General features: G+C 40.9%; 1 protein-coding gene across 1 annotated transcript in view; it reads right to left on the minus strand.

Moving 5' to 3' along the window:
• Positions 1-500: 500 nt before the first annotated feature.
• adamtsl3 (ADAMTS-like 3) overlaps positions 501-24,466 on the minus strand; it is a 130,800-nt gene continuing 106,834 nt past the window's right edge. The window contains exons 10-27 of the mRNA XM_034676020.1: positions 23,325-23,436; positions 23,059-23,197; positions 21,982-22,032; positions 21,667-21,871; positions 20,545-20,692; positions 19,715-19,799; positions 16,033-16,361; positions 13,505-13,634; positions 10,691-10,901; positions 10,413-10,592; positions 9,507-9,660; positions 8,316-9,321; positions 8,083-8,210; positions 5,724-5,844; positions 5,305-5,509; positions 4,767-4,876; positions 3,952-4,172; positions 501-3,281 (exon numbers count right to left, since the gene is read on the minus strand). Of these exons, the coding sequence (XP_034531911.1) occupies positions 3,172-3,281; positions 3,952-4,172; positions 4,767-4,876; positions 5,305-5,509; positions 5,724-5,844; positions 8,083-8,210; positions 8,316-9,321; positions 9,507-9,660; positions 10,413-10,592; positions 10,691-10,901; positions 13,505-13,634; positions 16,033-16,361; positions 19,715-19,799; positions 20,545-20,692; positions 21,667-21,871; positions 21,982-22,032; positions 23,059-23,197; positions 23,325-23,436 (3,645 nt within the window). The 3' untranslated portion in view covers positions 501-3,171. The remainder of the gene's footprint in view (positions 3,282-3,951; positions 4,173-4,766; positions 4,877-5,304; positions 5,510-5,723; positions 5,845-8,082; positions 8,211-8,315; positions 9,322-9,506; positions 9,661-10,412; positions 10,593-10,690; positions 10,902-13,504; positions 13,635-16,032; positions 16,362-19,714; positions 19,800-20,544; positions 20,693-21,666; positions 21,872-21,981; positions 22,033-23,058; positions 23,198-23,324; positions 23,437-24,466) is intronic.

Consider the following 24,466-nt stretch of genomic DNA (forward strand, 5'->3'; position numbering starts at 1 on the left):
TTATGATCTGCTAATCTGAACCGCAGCCTTTAGATTCATCTCCTATAAAAATGTTCTCTCATGATTCAAAGGAATCCTGTAAGTGAATGTGCCCTCGACAAAAGCAGAGCGGATGGGTGAGGACTGAATCTTGTGAAGGCAAAATGAGGAAGTGCAGCTCTTCATGATACAATATTCTGAACTGCTGTCTCTACCTTGACAGTCTTGTTGTTCTGGTTTCTAGAGGAACCTCCCATTATAGTAGAAAGTGTATTCCTTTGGAGGGTTTTGGGTGAAACTCATGGCTTTGAGTTATGACTGAAACTCAGACAGCTGTACTACCCACACATATAAATACATTAGTCCTGATACTTGTTATTATTCTTCTTCTTCTTCCTGGTCATGATCGGCAGCAGCATACTACTTGACTTAGTAATCTAACTAGTGTGGGAACTTCAATCAGATAATGCAGTGAGTCGTCTTTGATATTACAAAGAACAAAAAAAATAAGGACAAGAAGATTCTCAGAGGAATGTACTTGGTTTTATTTCATGACTAAGCAGGCATGAGCAGAGAGCAACACATCAAGTCACCAGCAGAGGGTCCCCATTGCATGCACACTAAATACAAAAGAACTGTAGTATGAATACTTAAAACCCCACCCTGTAATTATTTACAAAACTATGAACAAGAACACACATGAAAATAAATAGTTAAAGGAACAAATATCTACATAACTTAAGAGCATAAGTCATATGTTAATGTTTTCCTCTTTTGAAATCAAATAATCACACCTTAATGAAGGGCTGAGTAGTTTCCTTCTTAAGGCTCGTGTTGCACATGATGACGAAAAAACCCAGGACATAGTGTCAAAAGTGCAAACCCTGCTTAAAGTAATGTAACTATTGTAGCTTTAAAATGTCCCTCCATAGAGTAACAGAATATATCCAAACATAACGCAGGTCATATTTATATATTTTAAGTTCAACAACACTAACACTGAAATCTGTCCAAGGAAGAAGAGTTACTGTCAAATGTTGTTTTTTTACTAAAATATCACGAGCTGAGCTATGATGAGTTTAATCTAAAACCTATTACACTCACCACACGTTTAAACATGCTGTCATGTCATAAAGTGGTTAAAGGGACACAAAAAAACAAAATATACAAACAATGTAACTTTACAAAATAAAAGCATGACTCTCCAAGCCATGTTTTAAACAAGGGCTTGGATGAGTTGAGTGCAAAATAAGAGTTTTTTTCTCCAAAGTATTGACTTGCTTTAATCGTGCTCCTCCTTAGTGCAACCCATGCAAAATAAATCCACATCATGTCTGACTTTTTTTCTGTTAAAATACACTTTAAACACCTGCTTCTCTTTTTAAAGCTCCTGTGAAGAACTGTGGGTTTGTGTTGGTTTTGGTGCCCCCTGTGGACAAATTGGCTGATTTAATCCTGCACATGTACTCATATTAATACTTTTTTAAATCTCACCTTGCTGTATTTTAACACTCAAATGTTTTACATGTTGGAAATCTCTGCAGTGGGAAATGTACAAAAAGGCTGTTTTGGCAGCATGCAGCTCATCACTACGACTGGCATCCTACCCCCACCAACAATTTCAAACTTTAAACTAACTGTATAGAAATGATCAATCTTCAACTGAAGGTCTTGTTCGCCTTTGTGGGTCATTGAGAGGCATAAATATTAATTTTAATGTGTTTTGTAACCATCTTAAAACTCCTCACTGGAGCTTTAAATAACTTGATTAAAGGTGACATTTCATGCAAAATCGACTTTTCATTGGTTCTCTACCTGAAATATGTTTCCCTGGCATGTCTAAAAAAACCCGGAAAATGAAAAAAATCCATTCTGCCCCTGTTTTGATTTCTCCACCTTTCTGTAAATGTGTGCTGAAACGAGCCGTTTCAGTTTTCAGTTTTTATGATGATGATTTTTATTTATCATGGAAAGTGCTAGCGCTAGTTAGCATAGCCACATAGCTACATGTTCGTCGCTGTGTACCAAGACACACGTCGACATACTGACAAATAAAACAATAAGAAACACAAAATCTGTGACCAATCGTTCAGAAAGGTCCTGCTGCAGGCGCCTTTCCGTCAGGATCAGATTCTGGATCAAATTCAGAGGGTTGAAGTAGCGCAGGTCTGTGAGCAGCCGTGTATATTCAGCCAACATGTGAACATTAGATCAACGTGCTGGACAGCCGAGGCCACATCCATTTCCGGAGGGGGCGTGGTCAGAGAGCTCATTCTCATTTAACGGCACAGACATGGAAAACAGCCTGTTCTGAGCAGGGCTGAAAAAGAGGGGTTTACAGGCATGCCAAAATCTGATTTCAAAGTGTTTTTTTGAGCAATAAACTTTAAAGACATGTTTTGGGGACCTCTTAGACTAATATATTTTGATGAAAAAGAGCATAATATGTCACCTTCAACATTTTCTGAATGACCCAAAAGGAAAGCAAAGTTTGTGATATATTTCTTCAGTGGCTGATACTAAATATTTGCTGTCATTAATAACTGTCTCCTCTGTGATATGTATCAAAGGCTACATTTTTAGACCATTGAAATTACGGAACACACAACTATCCAGTGGTTATTAAGAAGCCAGGGCCTACCCAGAATTCCTCGGTACAGAGCCAATCAATTAAAAGGAAAGTTCATTACTTACACACTGGTGTACTGCAAAGTCAACGGCATGTTGCACACTGTTCTGGACATGAAGTGATGGTGTACAGTAGAACATGGTGATGGAGCACTGAAACAACCACAACCCTGAAACTCCTATAGATACCATTAAAGCTGCAGTTTGATACCGGTGCTTTTAGATAAGTCTCCCTCTGAGAAACCCAACAGTCACGACAAGTTTCTATTACTTACTTATGTATGATTGAGGAAAGCTGTGGGAAGAAGTAAAATTTACATCACTCCTCTCAATACTTTTGATACCTGAGATACCACAAATGATATCTTTAAGAAGAGTAGATAACACCCACTCATGGTGGAGCTATCCGAATGTTCCCCCCGCCATTCAGGATCCCCAGTCAAAGGCTGATCACACGGACAGTTGTGAGTATAGGACGGGGCGTAGAGGTTCCCTGTTTGAGCTTCTCCCCCCGGCCTGTTCTGGTCGTCATAGGCCCTCATTTCACATCCCCCCCCCCTCGTCTCAGGTGTTGCTGCAGGAGTGACAGCAGCGGGTCTTAAACTGTGGCAGAGAACAAAGCTCCAGCTGTCGAACTTTCTCGCAGTACCTCGTGCTGTCTCGACACTCGCCTGCTGGAATACACAGAGGTTGCGGTTTGTTACGCACACTCACTCACTCACAGCAGAAAGAGGTATTTTTAAACATTGTGTTTAAGGGATTACATCTCAGCACTACTAAAGCCAGAAAGTACAATGAAAGGAAATCAGGTTAAAAAATCATCCAGTTTATTCTCCACAGTTAAATGTTATATAGAAACTACTGAAGAATGGAGTTATTAGGTTTCATGTAAACTGACACATATAATATGTGTTGGTGGAATTTCATGTGTTTTTAATGCCCTGATTGATGACACTTAAAAAAATGAGTCATATGTTGTAACAAACGATGTTAAGAGGTTACACAATCTGTCTGCGGGTTGTTTAAAGAATCTGCTAACTTGGTATCTTGGTTTGGTTACCATAAGTGTATTTCCCTTTCTTGTTCTGCATTTAAATTGACACAATCATAAGTTTTCTATGCTCATATAGAGCAGGACCTTCAAATATGAGACCTAAATATTGATGGATAGGGCTGACACTGAAGGAAATATGGTTTTTATAAGATTTTCAACTGAAAATGATGCTTTTCAATGCATAATTTTGAGGAGTACTAGTCATAATATAATATCTGTATATTGTATTAAATAAATAAGATGATTTTAATGTTCTACTGTAATGTACAACCTCTGCTCCTCATCCTCACCTCTGCCACAGGACAAAATATTACACCGCTGCCAGCTGGCAGGGCGAGGCCTCCACATGCAGTGGTGTTCCCGTGTAGCTTTCCCAGTGCGGCGGTGCACACAGGTCACCTGACGTGACTGGAAACCATGCCGTCCACAGGTGGTGGTGCACTGCGTCCACTGGCCCACACGCCAATAAAGGGCACAGGCTTCTGTGGAGCAGTTCTTCATGGTGCTGGGCCTGTAAGCACAAACACACATTGGAGGGAATCAGAAATATTTGGAAGGTGGCTTTTCACGGAATCAGAAGTTAAGGTTTTATTATTTTCCTTAAAATGTGGTCTTGTAGTGAAGCTCCTTCTCTACAACTCAACTCTTTTCACTATAATTTGATGTTTGCTTCACAGAGGTCACTGTACTCCTGTGTACCATACTGAGAATGCCAATTTTAAAAACAGGTGTTAAAACGAGCACATAATTTGAATGTAAACAAAACAAAATAAATCATTCTAAACCCCAGAGAGGTGAGAGCCCATGATCCAGTTATCATTAACAACTGTGCTATAAAGCAGGTTCACACATATACAATCACCTTTTCAGGCTCTCACTTGTTTTAGGTCAGGGTTGCCAGTTTAATGAGTTGCACTTGTTTTATTGTTGCTTCAAGTTGCACTGTATGTTCCTGTTGCACTATTGCAAAAGGCTTATTTCCCCCAAGAACAATAAAGTACTGTATCTTATCTTCTCTTATATTACCTTCTCATATATCGCAGTGCCATCATCAGCTGCTTTTATTCAGTGATTTTATACTATGGTATGGTATACTATGGTTTACCTCTTGAGTCCGCTGCACATCCTGTAAGAGACTTTTGTAGTGTTTGTGTCCAGACAGAAAACATGGCGGTGCTGAGTGGCCAAACTGGGTCCAACACATTGACCATGGCACTGAAAGGAAATGATTCATCTGAATTACAAGCAAGCCCTGCTTTTCACTTGAATGTTGAGTATGCCTGGTGATAAAAAAGGTTTTAGTTCCTGTTTAAAAAAGGGAACAATTTTTTTTTTTGCAAAATTTTGTGGAACTGGAAACTTGTGTATAATACAACTGCAACAACAAAAGTGTAAAAGCTAACATTTAAAAAAAGGGACTTCCTGCACAGCACCACAACATTCAGCTCCTGTCAGATGACACAGCATCAGCAGGGTACTTCCTCTTTAAATCACTGAAGGGCAGGTGACTCCACAGCTCAGAATCGTATTCAATTTTACAGATCAGCAATTGATTACAGCTTCTATGAACTGTGATTGTATTCTGCGTAACGTAACACACAGTCTATGTTCACATGTTGGTGTTTTGTTAACTGCTGATTTACCAGTCCCCAGTTGGTTGTGGCCCATCTAGCACATAGCTGCAGGTTGCATGCCCTGGTGTCAGACGGCTTCCTCCCTGTGACGAGGCAGTGCTGGCTCTCCAACTCTCTTGATCGTCCCTCCGGACCCTTCATGCAGCGAACACTCCTGGTCTGAGAGCCACCTCCACAGCTGGCTGAGCAGGGTGACCAAGGATCCACTCGCCACCTAATGAAACCAAAAAGTTGAAAAAAAACTCATCACATCAGTCGCAGAGTGGAGGCAGACCTGTGATCATCTGCATGTTATTAAAAGTCCTGAAGAAATGATGTGTCACTTTAGCACAGATGAAAAATCAGTAAAACATAGAGAGGAATTGAAAATGCAAGTCAAAGAAACAGTCTTTTAAATATCAGTGGATTGTGTAGTAGCAGCAGTGTACCTGAGGGGGCAGGCTTGTCCACGGCACAGCTCAGCTGACTGGCTGCTGTTACTTCTGTCAGAGCAAATACGGCCACTCACTCCCATAGTGTTACCTTGGACACAGTTTTTTCCTTTGCCACCTGAAAATACAAGAATGAATGAACTCTCTTTGATACTAGAGAAATGCTACAAAAACAGGTTGAGATGTGAGCAGATGATAGATGTAGTTTTCAGAGAACTGTTGCAATCTTAACTTCCCATGCACAGCGCAGCTTTTTCATTGCTGAGAGACAGTAAGTGTCCTGATGTGTTGCCAGGTACGTGGGCAATAGATCCAAACACTGAGTCAGGTGAATCAAGTAAGAAGGGTCCCACAGAGACATACACTTGTTTGATTTGTTGTGTCATCAGACTCTTGATAATATTACTTTGTAGGACTTAAAATTAACCTGAGACAATGCTGTTAGGGTCCTGGTTCAATGTAATGTTTTGTAACAAATGTCCCGTTCTTCTTCAAAACAATTTTTTTTGAAGCTCAGTTTCCCTGTTTTGACATAACTCAGAACCACATTCTCCAGATTTCTGAAGTGCATCCACTAGACATGACCTTCAACTGAGTTTGAGTTAAAAATACAATAAAATTCAGACTGGACATTTTTCTGCACTTTCAATCCCCTCCAATCCTCTTCCTTTAGATTAAGCTAATAGGAAGCACCCACTTAATCCTCTTTGAATCATTGCCTGGGATCTCTAATTGTTGTCGTATGGGGAGGAAAACTGCCAGAACATCACGAAAGCCACACTGGCGGTGCTTTGATGAGAGCTTGCGACTGATCATGCCCTGAGGAGATGAAGGACTGCGTGGCTCAGAGATGATCCGAGCTGTGGCACGCTCCGGACATTCCCCATCACTGACTCAGCCGGTCCAGCCACCAGGGTATGTAGGAGCTTTCTGTGAATCTGTGTATCTGTGTCTGTGGTTGTGCCTGTGTGAGTGTTTCTCAGATGAAAAGAATGCTTTCCCGGAATCTCGACGCCCAAACCGCAGAAGAACAACACAGATTACTTTAAGCTGGACTACATGACAGTAAATTTGGACAAACTCAAATTGACATGAGGTTGAGACTGTGCATGTGTAGCTTAAAAGTGGCTTCAGTAAATAGAATTTTCAGTATTTCACTATTACAGAACTTCATTAAAGCAACACAGCAGTTAAAGGAATCCTTAGAGGTAACAAGAGTGCATCTCAAATGATTAGAATATCATGAAAAAGTCCAATATTTCCATTACCTATTTCAAAAAGTTGAAATTGAATATATTCTAGACTTTTTTTTTTTTTACTGAAATGTTTCAAGCATGTATCTACTTTAACCTCAATCTCAAAAGAACACCAACCATAACTCAAACATTTGAACATTTCATTTCCAGTAACTTTACTTTTTTAAGTAATTATGGGAAAAAATTGAACATTTTCACAATTTTAAAATATTTGAGTTTTAAAGTTTATGAGTTCAACAGTTTTTTATATGACTTAGCCTTTGAAGACAGCCAGTTTAACTGTTAAACGGTATCAATTGCAATGTCAGAATCCATACCAGGAACAACATTGGTACAAGTATCTATATCAAAACCAGTAGTATGCCACGTAGGTGTACATCGCCCTGTACCAATGAAGAAACCAACATTTTTAGCCTGATACGCACCCCCTCAAAAATGCAACCACAAGCCCTGTGATTGGTTCATTGGGTAGCATCGTGTTTCCTGCTTTTAAACTATATCTTCTATAAGGTAGACGAGCTAACCCAGCACCAGAGGGAATACTGGCAGAGTAGCATCATGCTAACAGGGCTAACACCGGACACAAACGCCACATTGGACCCTGTGGAGGTGGTGGCTGACAGGAGAATTATGGACAATCTGTCATCTTTGATGAACATTTCTTTCCTATATATATTCTTGTTAAATTCTTGTACTGTACACCTTTTTGTTTGCTGCTGTAACTCCATGAATTTTCCCATCGGGGGATGAATAAAGGATTATCTTATCTTATCTCTCTTATATTATGAATCGCTGTATATTGACCGTCAACATTTATCATTTCAAGCCGAACATAATATGCTTGGATAACGAGATCTGAGTTGGCATAGTTTCCTGTGCACAAACAAACAGATCATGTAACGGGACGGGTTTTAGGTAAATGAATGTGTTCAATTTGTACGTCTTTAATTTGTGCTTGTTTTAATTCCACTTGTACCAGTGGTGGAAAGGATAAAATGGTACTGGAACATCTCTGTTCCAAGTATTTTACTAAATTGTTTGAAGTTATCTGAAGAAAAACCTTCAGATGATAGGTGGATTGTTTTGGTTTGACACCTTACCTGCTATCTGCAACCAGGACGAGAGAGAAGTTGATCCAAGTCGGTTCCTAGCAGTGCAGGTGTACAGGCCCTCGTCTCCCTTAGTTGGGGACTGGATCCTCAGTGAGCCAGTGGGCAACAGGCCTACTCTGTCAGCACAAAGCCATGCAACAAGTGAATATTCAACAAGTCTTTCACAGAACAGTCTGTTATAGCCCTTTGCACAACTGGTAAAAATAAAGGGTAGTCATTACCTGTTGTTGTACTGCAACTCTTTTCCATCCCTTGACCATTTTAGGGATGGTTCAGGGTTCCCAAGTGCCTCACACCTGAGCTCCAAACTAGCAATAGGTTTCTGCAGCAAAACTGGCACTCCCACATAAACAATCATGCCAGATGACGGCATCACTCCGACCTTCCTCAGTCGTTGGATTATCACCGGGCTCCTCGGCCTGGACGCCTGGGCTTTGATGTTAGGTTTGTAAAGGATGGGCTGCTGTGTGGAAGATTCTGACGTTTCTGGAGGATGAAGAGTGGATTCGTTGGTTTCAACTTGAGTCTTGGTGAGCTCTGTGAGCAGCTGTGTGATAGGTTTTTCCCCCCATGGTCCTCCGAGGCCTTCAGGGAGGTTGTTCATGATCTCATCTAGCCTTTGGGGATCTGCAATAAGTAGAATATGGCTTGGAAGTTCTGAGTTTACTCTCTCATCCTCCTGGGTGGACCTGTTCTTCTCACTTGAGATTACTTTTTCAGCAATGTCTTTTTCATCTGGGGGGTTGTCTTTGAGCTTAAGCAAATGCTCAATGATGTTGTCGTATTTGTTGAGGGGGGTGGACAGCTCCTTAAATCTATCGCCTGGTAAAGGTACATCTAGCTGCCCAATTTTTTGTCTACCTGCGAGGTGCCACACTTCAGGAACAGACAGCTTCTTCTTGCTGCCAATGATCTGTAGCACAAAATGTTCATGTGCCTGACCTGCAACACATGTATATACCCCAGCATCAGATGCACGGACTTGCTGAATCTTCATGTACCCTTGCGATGTGATTGAGAGGTGTGGGAAGCCGACCAAGGGCTTTCCTTCCTTCAGCCATCGGGTGTGACCTCTGCGGAAATTGCGAGTTGGGCAGCGAAGGACCACAGTTGTCCAGGGGAGCAGGTAAGCATATCCTCCAACGACTAGGTGTAACTTTTTGCCCTTCCTCCACTGGACATACACCTTGTTCTGAGCCAGTATGGTTGGAACAGGCTTGACAGAGTCTGTGTCAGAATAAACAGAAGAAGGGAACTCTTGGTTAATTTCTCTGCATTTGTAACTTTTGGGCATTGACACAACTAAACTGTGGAATGTGTTTCTAAATTTCCATCATCTTTCTATCTCTTTCTTTCCGACTCCTCTTAGCATTACAAATTGAAGAAACAGAGCCAAACAGAGGTTCTCTTACTCTCACAGAGCCTGAGGGAGCATTGGCGGATTTTGGTGGGACGGGCCATCATGGAACAGTTTTTAGGGTCAACAGTCCAATGGGCCCCATCTTCCTTTTGCTTTTTGCAGACTGCTTGTAGTCTCTGGACGCCATTTCCACAGGACACTGAACACTGGACAAACACGTGAAATTATACAACCCCAATTCCAAAAAAGTTGAGATGCTGAGTAAAATGTTGAAAAATAACAGAATTTGATGGTTTGCAAATCATCAGTGATTTCCCACTGTGCCTCAGTTTGTCTTAAATGGGCTTGGGGCCCAGGGAAGTCCAGCATTTCTGGATCATGTTTATATAAGGTGTCCTTTTTGCATTGAACAGTTTTAACCTGCATTTATAGATGCAAACTGTGATCCAAGACAATGTTTTTTGGATGTGATTTTGGGCCCATGCAGTGATTTCCACTGCAGAGTCATGTCTGTTTTTGATGCAGTGCTTTCTGAGGGCCCGAAGATCACAACCATCCAGTATTTGTTTTTTAGCCTTGTCCCCTTAGCACAGAGATTTCGTCAGATTCTCTTAATGTTCTGTAGATGATGAAATCCCCAAATTCTTTGCACTTATCTGCTCTTAGATTAGCTAAGAGATGTTTATCCAGGTTTTATTGTTTTTAGCATTACACAACTTTTAATTATTTGTTGTCCCTATCCCAACTTCCTTTACTGGCATCACATTTAAAATGAATATGTATTTTTCATAAAACAATTAAATGTTTTTAGTTTCAACATCTGATATGTTGTCCATGATTAGCAAATCATCAAATTATTTTATTCATCAACATTTTACACAGCATCCCATGTTGTACATGTGATATTACGTGTTGATCTTTGTTTTAAAAAGTAGGTTGATGCCTCGAGGAAATTTACCTGGGACCAATTAGTTGTGACCCACTGGATAGGACACTCCTTCTTGGCACAGGGTTGCTGGTTTGCGGGGCTCTTGGAAGGGCAGAAGGTGTCAGGCAGCTCCAGGATGCTGCCATCTGCCAACCGCTGTTTGCACAGGACCTGCCTTCTTTGAACTCCACCACCACAGCTTTGGGAGCACTGCAAAAACAAAAATACAGAGGTGCGAGAGGATATATTAGCAATGTTTGCTAAATGCTTCGGTTGACAGTAATTGCTTCCCAGGTGAGATCCTATACCTGTCCCCAGTCACGTGTGTCCCACATAGGAGGACAGTCAAAGCGGTTGCAGGCCTGGACAGGACTCGGCTTTGGGTTCTGACAGTCTTCATCCTTCAAAACTTCAGTTCGATTGCTATCTCGAGTGGGTTTATGAGAGCACGCCACAGAACGGGTCATCAGGCCAACCCCACAGGTAGCAGAGCATGAACTCCACTCTGCAGTATCCCACCTGTGAATACAAAGTTTGTCATTAAACTACTGCGTAGCAGGATTTTTTAACTCTCAACTCTGCTGTTCCTGATTAAGCGCTTCACGTTATCTTTGTGTACATTTGAATGTAGCCCATAATCCGATCTATACAGAAGAGCAGTCAGGAGAAGGTCAGTTGGAGTGGTGATGTTTTTATTTGATCCCATGAGGGGACACTCTGGCAGTCTTATGAATGTGTAAATTCATGAAAGTGAAATTCATGAAAGTGAATACGAGTGAAAATGAAAAAGAGTGATTCATGGGGCCGGATCCTGGCAAAGAAACATTACATCTCCCATTGAATTAAATGACATTTGAGAAATCCCTCCGGCATTACTTCCTCACCCACATATTTCCAGTGACCTCTTTGGACCAATATTCATACATTCATTTGACTGTCCAACCCAATTCCCCAATCACAGTTTCCTAAAAATATTGATTCCAGTCTTGAAAATGGTGTGGCATGTGTCCTACTAAATGCTATGCCTTCAGAGGCATGTGTAAGCTTTGGTTTGGACAAGTTTGGCCTGCTTGACAGATTAGCTGATATTTTAAAGCTATTCATGTTTACTCAAGGGTCCAGGGACAGAGGATATTGGGAATGAAGCTTGTTCTGGACCGGTGCGATACTGAAAGCCAAATCCTATGGATACTTTTCCCTCTGAAGGGAAACAACCAAAGAGTGCAGCTTAATATGGGAGGGTGAGGAGGCCTCAGGGAGGGAGAAAAGGGCCAAAGGAAACAAGTCCAATGCAGCGTTTGTTGTGCCTGAAAACAAGACTAAAGACCTGAAAAAACAGGCAAGGGCAGGCTGCAAGCCTCTGGGTTTCTGACAAGAGTGTGAGTGGTGGAACACTGACTCTGCGCGCGGTGTTAACTTGAAACGTGTGGCCTACCGCAAAATCCACTCACCGTTTAGTCATGGCTCAGTTATATCATACAACATGCCATTATGCTGTTTAGCCATTCAGGTATTCCAGTTTGATGGATTCTGTACGCTGTTTCCACAAGATGGTTAGTATTTGCAATTTCACATTTGTAATTCTAACATTGTTCATCCACAGTAATACAAACTGATGCCCCGTGGATGGAAGTTGGATAAAAGAAAAAGAAAAAATGCAAAACTTTAAATAAAACTTGAACAGTGTTACATTTAAAATCATTTGCAAATGAAACTGCTTTAAGAATATCCTACTGCCTGCTAGGGTATTCATGCTCCTCTGAGGATGATTGTGACGATTCTTGATATCTGTAAACTGAAGGTTCAAGATATTCATTAAGTTTTATTGTTCCAAGATGAAAAGTGCCACCCTTGCCTCAAAGATTTTCCTTTGAATAAGAAATAAAACATCTGATAGGTAGATCTATTCGATATGCCAAGCCTACTCCTGTTATTTATATTATTCAATAAGCTTCCCTTTACAGTCACCTTGAGTTCAAAGTGATCCCCAGAGGATGAATCAAACTTTCTAGCACCACAGTCCTGCCAAAAATTCTATTGGTATTGTAGAAACACCAAAATCTAATGGACACACTGTTATGATGTTCATTGTGCACAGTCAGAATCCCCAGAGGATAAACCATTTAAATTTAATGCAGCATTAAATGTCAGCTTTGTACACAAGATATTCCATACTGTAAAGAGCTGATGTTCTGTGAGTTTTGGTGACTGATTCATGCCACAAAGGTCATAAATCTTGTTCATTATATGACCCATACTTGGTTGTTCAACAGCACCCACAGAGGACAAAAGCTTCATTATTTACCCCTCACATAACGTGGCCAATATGTCAATATGATACATACTCTCGAAAGTTTCCCCCCCAACTGGAAACTTTTTCTACAGTAGCTCTTTTAAGGGACAACTACATCAGCAGAGGCCTCGTATATATTTCTGTACTGACACCAGCAGGAAAAAAAATATCGTAGGAAGTTCTTCCAAGGACAATTTCACATTTGAGCCTTGCAGGTATAGCTACCACTGACATCTAATCCCTTCTGTGTCTGATTCTGACCAGGTTCCACAAGCTGACCTGCTGGCTTCATATCCTGCTCTCAGTGATACAACCATCTATCTCTGTCACTCTGCTTCAGTATCACTTGGACTCGAGTGGCGTGAATGGTGATTTAATTGGCCCATTTGGTATAAACTGAGAGGGATAACACAGTGGATCAGAGGGATTTGGATCTCCTTTGTACATAACCAGTGATCAGTGGAGATTAATTGATTCAGCTTGTGTGATGTCTGTTTTTTAATAGTCTCAAAGTTAAGCAGTTCCAGGTGTAGAATGCAGGGAAGTATAAGGACTCTAGGAAATGGTACATTAATGTTCCAGCTCCATATTTTGCATATTTTTCTAGGTTATAGTCTTGGCAAACAGAAAGAGCAGACCAAGATTGTAGTCCTCCTTTTAATTAGTAATTCTTCTTGAATGCAACAAAATCCTTTTGTTACAAAAATAAATTTCCAACCCATTTTTACTGCATCCATAAATCACGTCCACTTTGATGTCTATGTTCAAACTATTTCAAACAGTGTCTAAACAAGACTGATATTGGTCTGATTTATGAGTCGGGCTGTACCTGGGTGGGCAGGGCTGAGTTTTGCAGTCCTGGAGAAGTTGCGGGGGACGTCGGGAGCTCACACACAGGCTCTGGTCTGCTGTCTCTCTGGTCTGCTTGTTCAGGCAGATGACCACAGCCTCCTGGACACCTGGGATTAGACAGCACCAAACAATCACAAGGGATGTCCATAGAACCATTAGCTAATCTGAAGAGCTTAATTATATGGTTCTTCAAGTTTGTCACTCCTTACTCAAAACAAGGTGAATGGAAAAAATACAAGCACTCATTGTTCTTATCAAGCATCTCTCACATACTAGCTCCCTCACAAGCTGAGCTAATGCTAGTAGCATCCAATGTCCACCAAAAGGTATTCAAGAAAGACTGATTTTAACTCGAAATGGTGTTATTTGTGTTTTAACATTTTATTTATCTGAACTTTAAATAAAAAAACAATCTTAAAGAGAGCCTTAAAATGTGTGTTCAGAAGTCTCTGATGACTGACATTTAGCTAGCCGTGATTATTGATATATTCCATGCTAGCACAAGGCTGTCGTTGCTTGCTAACATTGAAGTATTATTTGTTACAATGTTACAATGTTACAATGTCATTTAGCAGATGCTTTTATCCAAAGCGGTGTACATACGAGAACAAGAACAACACAAGCAAAGATCTAGACAAGAGGAAACAAGATCAGTAAGAGTAACAAAGTGCTTCAAGTCAATTTGGGTGCAGGTACTGCCAAGCAGTGTAAAGGCAATGCACAAAAATAAGTAAGGAATTTTTTTTTTTTTTTTTCTGAAATAAGGAACATCTACAATGAAGCAACCAACCAATTTAAGACCTTCCATTATCATCATCAACAATTAACATCACCACAATAATGACCAAAGTACCAAGTGCTGGGTCCCTCAAGAGCTGAACACAGATTCCCAGAGTAGAGCAGGACAGTGCGAGTCAATCGTAGCTGGAAGACATGATCTGCCACTGGGGACAACAGTGGAGAACAGTCTAGCTAAGTGCATAGTATTTACCTAAAACCAGTACTTCTACAACGTTCTACAAACAAGTTGTTGCTGGTGGCTGGTATATTATACTTCTTGTTCAAAGGAAGGAAAAAGTAGCTCTTTGCAGTGACTAACAAATGATTGTATTGTATCGGTACATTGCCTGGAGTACTCCCTAATACTCAATGCATTTTAGGCTGTAACAAGCCCTTTTAATATTACAAGTCAGTAACAGCGCAATAATGCAGCTCTGCCTATGTACTCCCATATTGATCACGCAACGTTATACTATTAGCATCCCAGTGCGTCATTTCACATTGTGTTTTGTGCTTGCAGAAACATGAGAAATAAACACACAACAGGAGCTCCACATGCACACACACACAGCCCTGTTCAACTCTACTTGCTCGGTTGGTTCACAGTGATCCGGTCTCATCTCTGTTCCTACCTCAGATATTGACAGCAATGGGTCAACTTGGTCCCACCATCGTGTCTCTGAGACATTCATATTGATGGCCAGATGTTATAGGGGCATAAATATCTTGCCTTTAACTAGCAGTATGAAAAGGGCTACATAGGGATTTCTGTAACTGCTCTCCTGCTAATATGGAGTACAGGATATTGCAAGCAGATACTGCAAAGAAACAACCCAGATTCGAGGCAAGCCTATGAAAGAAAGCAGTGGTTGCAACTGATTGGGCACAATGTCATGAAAACAATGACGCAGCCTGTTTAATTTCTGTTCTGAACTGGGGATAAACTTAAAGGGTGTGATGTCACTACACATTAAAGAAAATTTAACATAAATCTTGGAGTCTGCTTCTGATATAAGGGACAATAACAGCGAAGCAGGCACTTCAAAAGCCACAGTGGTGTGACGGTCCACAGGAGCACAGCCCTCAGGGTGTGTACATGACATCTGATACTGGTCTGTAATCATCCCCGAATGGGAGTTTGTTGGGTTTGGGTGAGAGCACATACACATTCATGCAGACATTGACAAAAGCCTACGCCCATGTGTAGAACTTAGGTAACACATACACATTCAAGCAGACATTGACAAAGTGACACAAACTTTAGGTGTGCAGGCTGTGGATGGGGAGGTTGGGAGATTAAAGTGGGCCTTAATGAATGTTGGCGGGATGTTTAAGAAAGCTCTCTCTGTCTGGTGAGGCATTCACTGTGGCTGTGAAAGAGGGTGACGTATGACCTGAAGATTACACTTAGAATACATTATTGTCCAACAATCTATAACTCATTTACATCAAAGCCCACACTGGCATGGTTTTATTCATCAACTAACTGAAGGTTACCTTTTATTGCTGGAAGGCTTTGTTTAAATGCAGCGACTGAGTCCAGAAAATTATTATAATTTTACTGACTCTTCGTTAAACAGCGAGTGAAATGATACTATTGCAGCATGATGTTAGCTTTAACATTATATCACTACTGTGCATTTTTTTACTTTTTAACTACACTTCTGTCTTTTTGATGTAATTTCCTCACTTTCTCATAAAATTGAGGTCAACAATGATCCATACCTCCTCCGCAGCTCTCTGAGCACTCAGTAAATCCCTCATATTCCCAGTCATGGAGTTCTTCTCTTCCAGGTGTCTCCCCCTCCTCCTCCTCCTCCTCTTCCTCCTTCTCCTCCCTCTCCTTTTCAACTTCCTGTCCTTTGCCTGAAACACCAGAACAGGGAGTACGATAGCAGGGCTGACTCCTAGCAGGTTTGACTCCTTCACATTCGTCGTCGGGCAGGTCAGCCACAGTCTGGGAGAAGGACAGCAGCACTTGGCACTTGACACTCCGTTGCTGGGTCCCGGCGCCACATGTCCTGCTGCAGGGCTGCCAAGGACCAGGAATGAAGCTGAAGAGGAGAGCCAGCAAGATTGAGAAATCAGCATGATTAATTGCGCTCATTCAAACACAAAAAATATGCTGCTCATTTAGTTTGTGTACCTCACATACCTGTGCAACAGGCTTGGAAAACAAGTCACATTTTTATTTGATTCAGAGTGATATGCCTCTAAGTACATAAGCTCACCAAGTATTTATGAAATTCAGACCTGCTGTTGTTAATCAAACAGCTGTGAAGCATTAGGAACAGCCGTTCTCGGGTGCACAGCTTCAAATGCATCCTTCCTCATCTTCAAGATTGAATCAGGAATGCAATATCAAGGGTGTCAAAGTTTACTTTAGAGTTAGGGAAAGAGACTGAACTGTCATCCCAACAGGATAAATCTTGCAACCCCAGACAGAGTGATGTCTGAAATTTCTCCTAATCTTCAGATTTCAAAGCGACCTAGACAAAGAATCTAACTTTTTAGGGAATGCATATTAAGAAAAGTTGGCTGAATTTGAAAGCTTGGTCCTTCAAAAGATTAAGGAGAGATCAAAAGTATTCTCAGGATATCGATAATTTTCAAGGATGTTCGTTTGATGACATTACATCAGACAGTGTTAAAGGAATTATGTAGCAGATGGAATATTGTAAATTTTAGTAGGTAGTAGGTAGTCATAAAAGGCAAACATGATTGATTACATATGGTGCACCTGCAACACCTAATTGGCCCAATAACATTGATTTTCGAGAACCATGACTGCAGACCTGGATTGCAGTGATTGTAAAACTACAGACAAACCCTGTTTCCAGATAAATTCATCTTAATCTTTTACATAAGGATGGAACACTTCATCAGACCTTGCTACCGTCTCCTTTTCTTAGCGCAATGGTCTATGTTTTATAATCTCACTGCCTCAATTGCTCCCAGTTATGCACCTGACCATGAATAATGATTGGTTGGAGGTGGACCAAGTGTTTACAACACTTAGCAGCTACTCTGTTTCAGGCTGAGCTCACCTCTGTTTTCTCTGGCAAATAAACTCTCAGGGGGATTCAAAACACTGAATAAGAGACACCACTGACTGGATCAGTAGGTGCTTCATTTGCACAGAAGCATCCATTGTTTGAATGCTTGATATCCACATGAGCGGTCACGATGTTACAGCTTTAGCTTTGCTGCAGATAATTACCTAGCATGGCCTTACAAACCCTTCCTGAGGACCTCAGGCTACAGTTCTCATATGTAGCTTGGAATCAGACCCCTATGTGCTTTAAAAGTGATCAGTGCAATTTTAAAATGAATACAATTGTAAGTGCATTGGTTTGATTTTGGAGATGTTGCCTAATTGATGGAAAAAATAAACAATCAACCTTTTTATATGTGTACATGTGTAGGTAATGTTTCCTAACAAAAAAAAGGAATCACATGTTTTTATAGCAGGCAGATCAACTCCACTGACACCTATCCCCCAAAAGCAGTTTTAGACATAATCAAAGTCTATATAGAAATAATCAGTCTTTTCATTGATGGTCCTATTTGCTTTTGCAGGTCATAAGGAAGCATCTATATTAATTTAAGTGTGTTCTGTAAGCAGATCAAAAATAATCACAGGTGCTTAATCCAGCAACAAGTAAATACTGATCTACAGACAGGAGGAAATGTTGCTGAATATAAATAAAGTTTCAGTTATCATGCTGAAAAATGTACGAGTAAACTGTATAACAGAGGCTGAAAACTGTTTGAACTGAAAAGAACAAAACAACTTCAATCTGCGAAGTGAATTCGACTTTCCACCACTACATCACAGGGAGTAACCTGGCTTTGTAGCCCGCTTTGTAATTATGATGAATTTGCATCAGTGTCCACTCTGTTGGCTGTAAAAAAGAGGTACTTTTTTTCCTGCTTTTTGTATTTATTTAATCCAAAATGGCAATATGATTGTCAGAAGTTATGTTTTTTAACCACAGTCTGCAACGCTAACACTGAGAGCTGTCTTTTAGAATCATTTTCCAACAGATGGCATTTAATTTTGAATTTCTCATGCAACAACCTACCACTACTAATCATGGCAACCTGTGCCAAAGAGCAGCATTCCTCCCCGTTTAAACAGTCTGACCACAACACAAGAACTCCCCACTGTTTTATAAGATGCCTCAATAAAGAGCTCATTATTACAGAAAAGTTGACCTTTTTATTAGTGCCCCGGGACTCGTTGTATTCTGGACAAACAAATGAATCACTGGCAGTACGATTTGAAACCAAGCAACAAAGTCAACAATGTACCGCAGAAATGTTTATCTTCATGCGTGGTTAAAGCACATCTGTCGTTTCTGAAACAGTTGTGATTTCATTCATGGATGGAAATGATGCACTTTTGGAAAATCCACACAAGCCACATGTTAATCATGTAAATTAAATTCTCATTGATGGAAATATTTTATTTACTCGTGACAGTGGGAGAGTAAAATAAGGGTATTTATTCAAACGAAAGAACATATTTGGGTTTAATTTTTCAAGCAGTCTCACAATGGTGGCTTGGTGCAGGCATAAGGCCCTGGCAAAGAAGGTGCAATAAGTCTAAAACAGGCATTTCCTTCTCTTTCCTCGCACATCCGTAACCAGGCCCCATATGGTGAGCAGATATTGCTGTTGGCACGCAAATGACTACATATTATACACAGATATTTATGTGCTTCCCGAGGAAAGACATGCTTTTTTTTCTGCGAAGCAAAATCATATGTTTTGGCATATTTCTCCCAATCCCTTCTCCAAAGATAAGTCAAAGTAACAGATGTTTTGAACTGGCTAACATGGTCCCTAATACAAGTCATGCAAGACACTGGGCAGAGTCCAGACATTGTCCATCTTAAGAGGAAAGCCTTTGGTAGCCGATCGATATGTGGGAGAAGAACATCTGGAGTGACTGAGGCTTGCCGAGGTAATGCTTGTAGCCAGTGATCAAACAGCCTGTTTCCAGAAAGATGTTTTCTTCTTTTAATTTGAACTTCCTCTATAAACGTAAACAACCTCAAACAACAATAACCCTTTAGTTTGGAATAAGATTAAGCCCGATTTATCTGGGTTATTAAAGTGACAGTCATCCACAGTTGTATCAGTCACTAATTCTCATAACTGTGGTGTCAGACCGAAACCCCTGTGAGGAACTCAGCACAACATTCACATCTGACGGGTGTTAGTTGTAGTGCAAAGTGCCAGGAAATGTAGCTTGAATTATAAACTTTAATACTTGAATTCCAGTCCCTTTTGCTTTCAGTAGAAGAAAGCAGCACAAAAAGATATTTTGAAATCCCTTCGATCCATTTAAAGCCTTTTTTCTGTGTGTGCGTGCATACATTTATGGGTATCTTGCACTTACGTTGGTTCCTCAGATACGGTGGTCTCCTCTTCCAGCTCTATGGCCTGCTTATGCCACACAGGTTTGGCCTCAACTGGAAGCGTATCTAGAGCAAATTACCAAGAAGAGATAAATGTTCAGAATTTAAAGAGAAATACTGCCATCCATCCGTTTCATTCATCTTTATAGCTCACCCCATTTGGGGTTGTGAGGCGGGACTGGGGCCTATCCCAGTTGTCACTAAAGGAGAGGCAGGTCGCACTCTGGACAGAACGCCAGCCCATAACAGGGACAATATATAGAAAGACAACCGAGTAGTGACCAATTAACCTATCAAGCATGTCTTTGGACTGTGGGAGGAAACCAGGGTATCCGGTGGGAGCCTACGCATGCACAGGAGGGAACATGCAGACTCCTGCAGGGATTCAAACCAACACGGCTAACCACTGCGCCGCTGTGCAGTCCAGAGAAATTGTTTTATATTAAATAATTAAATTATAAATTTGAATTTCAAAATTAGGGCTGCACTTATATATTGGCCAAGTGATGCTATTGACTATATCCGATACTCGATACCCAATACCTGCTACCTGCTACCTGATACCCGATACCCGATACCTGATACCTGATATCTATTCTAAAATTTGGGGTCCCTTGCCAACAGAGGGGAGTTATTTAAAACATACATTTATTAAGAAGCAAGAACTTGTCAAAAATAGATTTAACACCTTAACTGTTACTCTTGACATCAGAATCTGTATAAGCCCTGATTTTCCGTAGCTGTACATCCCTGTTAGAAACAAGCAGACATTTTATGTTTGAAAGATGGGGAAAAAAATATTCAAACCTACCTATGGACTTGTAACAGGGCACAGTCACCAGGCACTCCTCCTTGATGTGAGGTTTGGTAGTGGGGTTACAACCTCCAGCATGGAGGCCTCTGTGATCGATGCACAACACCACCCTGTATCGCAGACCCTGACCACAGGTCACGGTGCACTGATGGAGAAAGCACATTTCAAGAGATGTATGTTGCGGCTTACTCTTACGGTTCCATCTCTGTGCTTGTGAAAGTCTCAGCCTTCCTTGACTCAAGGGAAGCAAAGAGAGGGGCCTTCCAAAACCCCTGCAGCTCTCCGAACTTTGTGCATCCTCGGCCAAAACAAGCATTTAAAGGCGAGTTCACCAGGAAGAATGTGCTAGGTAAACAGCATCACAGGTTTTTAGAGGGCCACAAATTTGACTCCCTGGGACTCTGCTTGTTAAATGGTGAGGCTGAAAAATCCTCAAGAGGAAGCAGTGTGGGACATTTATGGTTAATGTAAGAGCAGCTCTGCCATATGAGTAAGCTAAACAGGAGTGTTGGATGATCAAGGTACACTGCCTTGATAAACTAGATGTTTTTGGCAAAGACACAGTATGCATGTGTTGTTGACTTTTGGCTTCTAGTTAAAGCCTTGTGTGTTTTGGATGGTGTGTTCAAGAGCAAGGGTGGTGAGGGAAACACAAATTGAGGTTAGCAGCACTGCTCTGAATCACATAGCAAGGTTGTGCTTTACCTTAAGTAGTTGCAAGTGTGACTGTTATATTGAAAATGCCAGCAGAGGCCTAGAGAGGTGACAAATTGAAAGTAACAGCTTGTTTAGTATGTTTTTGTTTCTGAATAAAAAAGCATGTGTTTTTGGACTCCAAGGGCCAATTACGACCAACTGTGGTGATTGACAAACTGACAAGACGAATGAACCATTTGGTAATATTTGACCTCCAGGTGGTGGAGCTGGTCAGCTGTGAGGCATTTTAGCTTTGAGGCTTTGCAGAGCCTTAAATAAAACAACTCTATTCTAATTAAAACTCAGTTTGGGCTTTAAGCTTAATTTTCTTGGCCTAGTGTTTGAGGAATACAGTGCAGAAATTATAACCAGTAAAGACAATGACAACATACTCAAAATAACAGAAGTATGAATGACACCTACTGGTGACCACTCCTGTGCCAGCCAGGTGGGGCAGTCAAAGGTGTTGCAGGGCTGCAGGATGGCAGTCTTGGGAGAGTAGAGACACTTCCACTCTTCTGTGACAGTAATGGTTCCCTGCATGTCCTCCTCCACACAGGACACTGAACGGCTCTGGATACCTCCGCCACAGGAAGTGGAACAGGCGGTCCAGGGGCTACTCTCCCATCTGGATTTATAAAAGTTTAGTCATGAGGTCCATGATGGAGCCTGGAAAATGTCTGATTTTGTGTTGCACTGTATGTGTCAATATTTCATTTCAAAGCTGTGAGTACATACCGAGGCAGGGGGTGGTAGAGGTCATATGGCATGATTTGCTTGTAGCCGTCACTAAAAGGCAGAGTGAGATTCAGGCTTATATAAACTGCTGTAGATGGAACATAGATATTAACCATGAAATCCCCCAATATGTCTGCTTCATTGACTTGACAGGTATCCAAAAGTGAAGCCAAAACATTTGCATTGTCCCCTGATGATTGGGTGCAGTATAGAGATGCTTGTTGAAGTGCCAGGAACTTTTAATTCCAGGAACTTCTCTTCAAAGAACTAAATGGTTCCTTTAGCCCAATGTTGTCAGCATTTTCCACTGCGACCTAAAGTCTTGTGAAGATTATGCAAATCAGGCCAGAGACTAATGGAGAAGCAATACAAATAATTGCACTACACTGCCAGTCCAGTAGAAGGCAGTAAAAAAGACAGAGGCCATACAACGAAGGTGTCGCATTATGAGGTGATTGACTGGTGTTTTGGCTTGAAGAGTGACCCTGTTAAACTGGCGTTTTTCAGCTGGATGCACCCCCTCGCAAAAATCTTTAGATTATCATTATAATGCATCTACTGAGAATATTGTGACATTTTTATAAAAACTAAACAAGGATGCATTCCTGAAGATTCCCTCCATGTTTTAACAGCTGTTGTAAACTGGACAACCTCTGAAGTGGTTGGTTGAAAGGCACCAGTTTACAGGGTCACTCTTCAATCTATAACACTAGAAGGTGACAGAGATGCATTCACACAATCAAGCTCAAAGAAGACAAATGTTTAGGAGTTATTAAATCAAATGAATACCAGTTGTGTGTAATGTTATTGTCGATGGTGGGTGAAATATAAACAATGTTGGCACCCTACTGATCAGAACTGTCATTTGGTGATTTGAAAAGACTGTATCGACCTTATCAAACTTTGCCGTGAGGTAAATGTGTGTTTAATGTAAAGGGGACATTGATATCACCACGCTGGCTCCAAATGATGTTACCAGCACTATACCTCACAACTTTTTAATAATAATGGCTTCACTTTTGTACAACTTCAAGAGATGCATCATTCATCTTTAAACCCAGTGTTCTGTTCTCTGACCTTGCCAAACAGGGCTCCATGTTACACTCCTGGAGTTTGGGTTTCGGCTTTACGTTCTCTGGGTAATAATGGCAATACTGATCCACAACAACACGTCTGCTTCGAAGGTCAAAACACTCTGCTGAGGTTAGCTGATACCCTGAAGACAAAAAAAAGCAATGGACAGACGGACAGAATTAGTTGTCACCACAGCTTTCAATTAGCATTATATCTGGCTGCTATCAAGTTCTTGGTCAACAAAGATAGCATTGTAGCTCTATGCTTACCTCCACCGCAAGTGACAGAACATGGGAAGAAGTCAGTCTCTCTCCAGCGGTGGATAATAGGCTGGTAGTAGATGTATTGAACCACGCTGTCTGCTCCACTAGCAAACTGCACCTACAGAAACAGTTGAAGTGATGTTAAAAGTGGTCTTCCTTTTTTGTCTCAATTTCCCAAAGTTTGAAAAAGCAGAGTTTTTTTTATTGTGATGAGCCTCAACAAAGAGATTATTGTATTTCTGAAAATAATTTTAAAGGTCCAATAGTTCGAGGTTTTGGGAAACTCTCCTTCTTGCCCAGTTAGATGAGAGATCGGTAACTCTTATGTATTTGTTTAATAAAGCAACTACTGCACATTAGCCAGCTAGCTTAGTTTAGCATAAAAAACAGCTCTTATGAGATGAGATAGACCGATTAAAAAGATGGCAGAATAATCTGGCCAGGCTGTAAACATGTTTATTTCTGCTGTAAAGATCAGCTTTTTTGAATTGGTGTGTATGTGGTTTCCAGTACTTCCGGAGCCAGCCTTAAGCGGATCCTCGATGAACTGCAGTGTTTAGCACTTCTGCATTGGACTCATATTTTTAGACCGCAGGTTGCCGCTTGCTTCATATTACATCCTGCATGTTTAATTACATATATACGGACTTCAAAGCTCAATTGTGAAACTGGACTGTACAACTGATGTTTTAAAAGTCAGTGTCTAAACAACTGTATTCATGTGTTGAAGTAGTTAAAAATGGGTTTTAGATTTTCATTTTCTTCCTTTTGGCTAACATTGGCGTATCAGTTTTTCCGGGATTATGTCCTCGACAACTTTTTTTCCCTTGGACGAAAACTAGTCCAGACCTGAAACTGAATTGACACAGCCAATATTGCTTTGTTTTGTTTTTTAACTTACCATGCCAACAAAAGTCAGAAAGATACTGGGATTTATTTGAAGATTTTTGAGGAATAAGACATTAAAATTAGTTGAAATGTCAGTTTTTGCACATTAAAGGATTAAAAACAGCTTCCTGTGAAAAAGTGCATTATAGGAAGTGATAAATAATTTACTGGCTTAAAGGAGACATTGTCTTACTGCTCTGCTTAGATAAGGGGGATAAAAGGCTGTTTTTGTAGAACTGGAGCCATGTGTGTGACATCTG

The sequence above is a fragment of the Notolabrus celidotus genome, chromosome 23 (genome assembly GCF_009762535.1).
Source record: "Notolabrus celidotus isolate fNotCel1 chromosome 23, fNotCel1.pri, whole genome shotgun sequence".
NCBI lineage: Eukaryota > Metazoa > Chordata > Actinopteri > Labriformes > Labridae > Notolabrus > Notolabrus celidotus.